Raw genomic sequence first — 8034 nt, forward strand, 5'->3', positions numbered from 1 at the left:
CTCATATGTCCAAGACGCATATGCCAAAGGTTAGAAGCATCGCAACCAGAATTTTTTGAAATAACTTGAGTAGCGTTACCTGAAACGGTAGAACCTCGAAGGTAATAAAGACCATTGGTCGAACTTAAGTCACCTTTCATCACAATGAGAGAACCTTTGGTGACCTTCAAAACGCTATCTCCATCTGAATACTTGTAGCCCTTTGCATCAAGGGCACTCAGAGAGATAAGATTTCTCTTCATCTTCGGAATATACCGAACATCTGTCAAAGTTCTGATTGTGCTATTAAACATCTTGATTCGAATGAAACCTATGCCTTCAATCTTGCATGGTGAATTAGCAAAACCCAAAACGGAACCAGCAGCAGTAGTAGAATCAAAAGTAGTAAATCAATCTCTATGCGGGCACATATGAAAAGTACACGCAGTGTCAAGTACCCACTCATCATTGGTCTCAGCACATCCAGCAATAACAAAAAGAGCATCATCAGAACTTTCATCACGAGCAACATTAGCAGAATTTTCACCTTGTTTGTTACCTTTCGGTTTATACATACCATTCCTCTTTTTCTTGTTCTGCAACTTGAAACATTCTAAGATGTCATGCCCGTCTCTCTTGCAATACCTGCAAGACTGCTTCTTGTCTCTGGATTGCGACCAGCCCCTCTGGCCGTCCTTACTTTTGCCACGGTTTCCATTATGTGAGTTCTTCTCCTTTGTCCTGCCACGAACAGATAATCCTTCGGCTTGGGATGAACTTGAACCATCATGATGCACCATTAATTTCTTCTTCTCCTTAGAGTCCAAAGCTTCATAAACTTCATTTAGCGTGAGAGTATCACGACTATATAATATGATGTCTCGAAAATTGGTATAAGAACTTGGCAGCGAACAAAGTAACATTAAAGCAGTATCTTCTTCATCATACGTAACCTTCATTGCAGCTAGACCGGATATGATCTCTTTAAATTCTGAAATATGAGTCAAAACATTACCTCCCTCGGGTAACCTGTGCATGAATATTTTTTGCTTCAAATGCATCTTGCTCATGAGATCTTTTGTCATGCAAATCCCTTCCAGCTTTAACCATAGAGCGGCGGCAGTTTTCTCGCTCAAAACTTCCTGCAAAATATTATTATGCAAATGGAGTTGAATTTGTGACAAAGCCTTACGATCCCTTATTTTCTCATCAGCAGTCCAGTCCTCAATTCTATTCTTCCCAAAACTATCCAGTGCATCATCATAGTCGGCCTGTGCCAACAACGCCCGCATCTTAAATTGTCATAGGGTAAACCTTGTGTCATGGTCCAGCAACGGAAGATCATACTTCATGAATGCCATGAGTAGATAAATCTGTGTACACAAAGTAGTACAAGCCGGTAGAAAATTTCTTGACAGAATTAATTTATGGATCAAACAGAATAGGATAAATATCACCTGGTAGTATGTCTCGGATGTAGACGTAGCAATTGGAGAAAAAAGAAACCAAGTCGGACTACTAGTAACTAGTAGTAGTCTTCACGAGCGGTTGGTATCTCCACGTCAAAATAGTAGCACAAACTTTGTGGCTGGGAAGTAGCAGCGCAGCGATATTTGATCTCCTCGGGACTTGAGCTTGAACGTGGTGGATCAGCGGTGGAACTCGGCGACTTGCAGCTTGTACAGCACGCGGCGATGCGAGAAAGCGAAGGCTGGTAAGGGCACTTGCCGCCGAAACCCTCGATCAAGACTTGTATCCTGTGCACAGCAGCGGAACTCGTGGATATATACTACGCCGCGTACGACAACTGCAGCAGCGTGTCGAACTCGGCTCCGTAATCGATCTGGCTTCGGATCGCCAGGTCGCGTCGGCGGCGGCTCACACGATGTCGAACCCTAGCTCTCGTCCCAAATCTTGTATGTGTAGAACCTCAGCTCTGTATACTATTTGTTAGATAAAACGAGATTAACGAGACATGAGAGACACGGATTTTTACGTGGAAACCCTTGCAGAAGAAAACCACGGATGCACGAAGGCGCAATCACTATGAGGGTGGAGTATTACAAGCACGAGACGACATGCCGTCTTTAGGTGCGACTACATGGAGTATATATGAGGGGCAATACATGAGAGTCCTTGAAGGACAAGTAAACGAGTTGTACTCGTACGTGTCGGTACCAACGCAAAGGCCCACACCGTTTGTAATACGTCTAGTTCAATATGGTAGAATTTGAATCACAATTTAACAATGGCATTACATTCATGCATTAATAACTTTTTTGGATTTATTGGGTTACTTCAAATAAAATACATTACTTCATTTAAACAACCATGGTGTCCGTATCAGGATGTTACAATTCACAATGCCCAACCGTCAGGTCCAGACATAATAGTATGGTAGATCCGTAGCATAACTACACTTTTTTTGGGGCAATAACAGGAATGGAACTTTTTCAATCTGAATACTATAAACCGGACATTATTTACTGCATTATACTTTACCCTCTCCATCAAACGACAAAAAATAATATAGCTCTTCAATAAAAAAGGCAGACAACCACACATTAATGTTGAGAACATGATCAGCTAGCGCGGGAGAGTCGCCGATGCCATGAACTCTTGCTCCAAGCTGTAGCAATTTTGGTTCCTTTGAGAAGCTATATTAAATCGGTCTACTCTACCACTCGGAGTAGTCAACATCGGAAGAGTGTCTTGGCTTTGTCCACTTGACAAGGGTTGCATGCCTTCATTTTTCAGAACAACCTGAGATGATCTCAACCTTCTAGATCGCACATACTGCAATTTCATTTCCACTTGTTTCATTGTAGGTCTCTCTTCACCTCGTAGTTGCAAGCAAGTCTCCGCAAGATTGGCAACATCATTAATCTCTTCATTTGTTGCTTCCTCGAGAACTTGAGTAGCTACTATTTCTGCAAGTGGTTTCTCCCTCATCTCCCAAAGGAAGTAATTGGACAAGTTTTGCGTTAGCCCAGAGTCACATGTAAAAATAGGCTTCTTTCTGAGCAGCAACTCTACAAGTACTACACCAAAACTGTAGACATCACTCTTCTCATTCAACATACCCGTGTGGTAATATTCTGGATCCAAGTATCCAAATGTGCCTTGTATATTTGTAACAACGTGAGTTTGGTCAATAGGAACTAACCTTGAAGCACCAAAATCTGATACTTTTGCAGTGTAATTTCCATCTAATAGTATGTTAGTGGACTTCACATCACGATGAAATATCGATACCGAAGCAGCTGAGTGGAGGTAATACAGTGCTCCAGCAGCTTCCGCAGCAATTTTCAAACAATCATCCCAGGAGAAGATAGAGCTGCTAGTGGTACTAGCATGAAGGATTCCAAATAACGAACCATTAGGGATGAAGTCATACACTAGCAGTGGGACTTCGGTCTCAAGACAACAACCCAAGAGCTTCACAATATTCCGGTGATTTACTTGGGAAAGGACTGCAACCTCATTGATAAACTGGCTTATCTCAATTTGCTCAATGACTTTAGACTTCTTTATGGCCACTACCCGTTGATCGGATAAGATGCCTTTATAAACCATGCCATGCCCTCCACGACCAACGATACGCGTGGGATCAAAATTATTTGTTGCCTTTTCTAACTCTGATAGTGAGAAAATCTTAGTGTTCTCACTTGCATTTTCATCTGACAATATCAATTGTTCGAGGAGTAGACCTTGGTTCTCGCGAAAATGCTTTCTTCGTAGTTTCTTCTTGATGTCTTTTTTCCATCTACGGATGAGTAATATTACAATTGACATGAGAAGTATAATTCCAAAACCAACGCTAATCCCAATGACGATACCTGTAATGATTATGCCCGTCATTATTGTTCAGGATTTTATGTAACTCATTAAGTGGAATTGGTTGTACCATGGACTCACCTAGTACCAGATTTTGTTTTTTGGTCGATGTGCACATCTTTGTTGCAGTGTCATACACTGTATTACTAGGACATTCAGTGCAATGGTAACTTCCTTCGGTGTTTTGACAAGTCCCATTACATGTGCCTGGTTTCGTGCACTCGTCAACATCTGCAACAATAAGTATGTATAACGCAAGATTAAAATACATAAGTATTCTAATTAAGTTTCTCATTAGTGTCTGCACGTAGTGCTACCGTAGGTTATTTGAGCTTAATGTAATTTGAATATTAGGGGCACAACAGAAATTATAGAATGAACCCATACAGATCTTTGTTCATAGACAACTTATTTAGATGTTACCATGTGAGTATATATAGAGGTCGAGCTTGAGCGCATTTTTGCATATCTATATATTTTTTACTTTGACATTGTTTGGAGATATAAAGGTATCACTTTTCGAAAAGGTGTGTGATTACCCATTCATTATGGCATTTCCCTAACAGAGGAGGAGGCAGAGAGATGCAGTGTGTACCTTTGCACCCATCGGAGATAGTATATGGATTCCCGTCAAAACCGTCCATACATGTGCAACGGTAACCATAATATTCTCGTTCGGAATTGACAGCCAAGCATTTGCTATTCATGCTGACACATGCATATCCGGTATTATTCGCCTGTGCCTCTAGGCATGTTAAATTGGCTACGGCCCACTGTTGTGGTACTACACCTGCGAAGGCAACATAGTGGTCGGGATCTTGATGTACCCTCACCGAAAGGTACTCTTCTTGGTATAAGCTGTATTTAACATTCACTAGCCCCTTCATGATATTTATAGACTTAACATAAGTGATCTCTCCTGTATCGCCGTTCATGTTAAGAAACTGGAGGGTAGACAAAGATGAATTTGTACAATCGAGCTGAAATGACATCCTTGCAGAACAACCGTCCTCTAGGCCAAATGGGAAAGGGACACTGATTTCCCCACACAATCTAGAACAGTTGGTCTTCCGCTGTATCGGATCATACCCTGATTGAATAAAAAAATTCAGTGCATATATTTTAAGATTACCTTACCGCTCAAACAAGAAGAAAATCCTACCTAATGCAAGAGGTCACGTGATCAACTCCTAAAGATCCTAAAAATTGAATGACATGACCAAAACACACAGTTTCATATTTGGAATATTTTCATACCATGACCAGAATTTATGAAGTCCATCATTGAGATATTTGGAGAAGTATATTTTCAAGCTCCAAATGAAGCGGACACCATAAGAATTCTTGAGACGGGTTCATTAAAAGGTTTTCCATGAATGCTTGAAAGTATGGATTGCACGCATTGGAAGTGAAAATTTTGCCCTACTACATAGCGTGGACAGTTGAAGGAAAAGATAAGGATGTAACTATAATTCTAGAATTTGTGTCATTAAATGGCATTCATATTCTGGATTGCTAGGATCTAACAATGATAAGAATGTTCTGCAAAGATCTCATCTTTTTTCAAAGCTTTCTGTTGGCGAGGAACCTCCCGAGGCAGGGCCGGCCACCGTCGTCGTCGACGCAACCATCATCGTCGCTCAGCAGATCGGCCATGCTTCCCCACATGTAGGGGCCCCGCACCACCCCTGGGACACGGGAGATAGGCATGCCTCCACCGTTTCTAGGGAAAAAGATTTCTAGGGAAACTGTTTTGTGTGCTATAAGTGCAACTCCAATTGCTCCCCTATCTCAAAACTGCTCAGTCTGACAACTACGTGGTGGACCTCTGGATGCCCGGTCCGCAAATATCCCCGTGATTTGCGGGAATTTGAAAAAGCAGACCTGTTTGCGAACGTTTCATGTAAGGAACTACACGGACCACGGTTTTGGAGTTTCCTAGGAGACACCTTAGAAAAGGTAAAATAATCCTACAACTCATCATGAAATAAAAGAGCCTAAACATGCCGGAAATTCAAAACGAAGCTTGTACTCATATGCTCCTGCATGTACAAAATCCAATAATTGGTTTTAAGAAGTCCTTTTTTCTGCAATGACCATTTTTGTTTCTTCCATACATGTGAAAATTTTCATGAGAACAGACTTGTGGCTGGTCTGGGAAAAAACGACCCTAAAGATGAAAATGCCCTTTTACAGCCGAGCTCAAATGAGCTTTGGGTCAACAATAAATTCAAAATATATTTAAAAAATCTGGTTTTTTTCAAAAAACAATGAAAATTGTTCTAAGATCTTGCAAAATTTCAGTACGAAATCATATTTGTGGAAGTGGTGGCAAAATAAAAAGTTCTTTTTTGCCACGACTTCCACAAATGCATTTTCACCATGAAACATTGCACATCTCACTGCTAAAAAACTAGGCTTTTTATCTCAGAGCAATTACCTTTGTCACGCGAGCAGCCATCCGTTATGTATGGATTGCCTCCGTAACCACCGTCGCAGTCACAGTAATACTGAGCAGGACCATACTGAAACATCAGGCGACTGCTGCTATTGTTGCTGAGACATGCATAATCTGTGCTGTTTTGGAAGGGGCCACCAGCTTCATCAACGGTGATACCCCAGGAGATAGAGGCGTAATCAGTGCTTACATCAATTGTATCCCATATGGAGCTTCGGTTACTGTGCGCTTTGAACTTCAGCTTCCCAATCTTGTGGCGGACTAACTTGATGTCGAAGCCGGTAGTAGACTCGGATCTAACATAGGTGGAGCAACATCCTGTACCGTTGCAGTCCTGCCTGAGGCTGGACACCTTATCCGTGATGTCTTCGTCAGGGCATGTAGTAGTGCACTGACCCACCGTCTTGTTTGTACCGTGTTCGAGCACGTACATGTCGAAGTCGCAACCAATGAAGTTTAATTGTAAAGAATAGCTAGTGGGAGATCTCCCATGATTCCAGGAGATGCTGTAGGCATCCTCCTCAGGTCTCACGGGGACGGATTGGGAAAACGACACCTCGATATATGGTTCGACATCGCGATCGTCGGGTTTGATGTCAGCGACGACCTCGGTGATGCCGTCGTGCAGGAAGAGTCTTGGGGGCTGCGACGCACCGTGGGTTCTGTTACAGAAGAGCTCAAACTCTCGCCGCGGCGGCCGGAAGCAGCCGGACCCTATGCCGAACGGGTAGTCGAAGCTGAGGTTGCCACACCTCTTCTGACAGCCGGCCAGAGAGGGAAGAGCACTCCTGTTCCCGGCCCGGCTTCCTTGCACGCCAGCGGATGCTCGCACCGTTGCCGTCCATAGCAACAGCAGCACGAGCAAGCAGAGGAGCCTCATCGTCTTCATCACAGTATTTGTGGGAAAATGGTGTATTGAGCTTTAGGTGTCTCGCTGCTTTAGCTTCCAGCATTGGTTCTCTTGCATATATATGTACCTGTCCAACACCCTGCTAAACGGAATTATACACTCGTATTCAATCTTCAAACGGAATTACACGTTCCGTCGCTGTTGTGGTGAAAAAAGAAGAGACATGTTCCGAACTTGGTTTTGTAAGGCAGGGAACGTCTTTGAAGCATTCAGTATATCCCCTACCACGGGTTAGAATGTTGTACAGTATTAATTTCTGATGTAACACATACTTACTTGTGGCAAGAACAAGTCCGTGTATTCTCTGCCACTGAACGGCTCTGGATATTTCGGTACAATTCAAAACTCTCCTCTCGCATTGACTGACTTTGTGGAGTCTCGAGTCTTTGTTTTCAAGTGGAGATCAGGACGGTGAGAGGACCTTAATGTGTGGGTGCCATGGCTTTCCTCACATCCCTCTCGTCCCCCTCACCGCCGACGCACCCGCGACGGCGCTCATCGTCGTCGGCAACTCGGGCCGGCACGCAGGGGAGCGTGACCGTGGGCAGTGTCCACGTACGCCTGAGTGACCGTGTGCCGCAAGCTACACGCGAGTCGGGCATTCTCGGGCCTAGGCCCGTGCCAAGCGAGGCCACGGCCCCGACAGGAGAAGGCCCGCGTGATACAGGATGCGGCGGTACGGTTTCGACGATATCCCCACCCGCACCCGTAGCATCGCCCATTCCCGATCTCTCCTCCCTCCTCGGCCACTTCTGGGGAAAAGCTAGGGTTTCGCCACCTAGGGTTCCACCTTCATTCGGCTGGTGGGAGGGGAAGGTCGGTGGAGACAGCAGATCGTTCGCTGAGGTGT

General features: G+C 43.9%; 1 protein-coding gene across 1 annotated transcript; it reads right to left on the reverse strand.

The window, feature by feature from the left end:
* Nucleotides 1–2321: 2321 nt before the first annotated feature.
* LOC123403572 (wall-associated receptor kinase 3-like) lies at nucleotides 2322–7197 on the reverse strand. The gene is made up of 4 exons (XM_045097497.1): nucleotides 6257–7197; nucleotides 4412–4906; nucleotides 3898–4047; nucleotides 2322–3818 (listed from the first exon to the last, which is right to left on the reverse strand). The coding sequence occupies exons 1-4, from the start codon at nucleotides 7161–7163 to the stop codon at nucleotides 2566–2568; spliced, it is 2805 nt and encodes a 934-aa protein (XP_044953432.1). The 5' UTR covers nucleotides 7164–7197; the 3' UTR covers nucleotides 2322–2565.
* Between the last annotated feature and the right edge of the window lie 837 nt (nucleotides 7198–8034).

This window comes from Hordeum vulgare, chromosome 6H (assembly GCF_904849725.1).
Source record: "Hordeum vulgare subsp. vulgare chromosome 6H, MorexV3_pseudomolecules_assembly, whole genome shotgun sequence".
Classification (NCBI taxonomy): Eukaryota; Viridiplantae; Streptophyta; class Magnoliopsida; order Poales; family Poaceae; genus Hordeum; species Hordeum vulgare.

Bases quoted from the DNA above. Each gene is read 5' to 3' on its own strand.
- LOC123403572 (XM_045097497.1), bottom strand. From the start codon at position 7,163: ATGAAGACGATGAGGCTCCTCTGCTTGCTCGTGCTGCTGTTGCTATGG. The intron at 4,048-4,411 runs GTACACACTGCA...TTATTGTTGCAG, and splicing joins TATCTCCGATGGGTGCAAAG to ATGTTGACGAGTGCACGAAA. The intron at 3,819-3,897 runs GTGAGTCCATGG...TAATCATTACAG, and splicing joins AAAACAAAATCTGGTACTAG to GTATCGTCATTGGGATTAGC.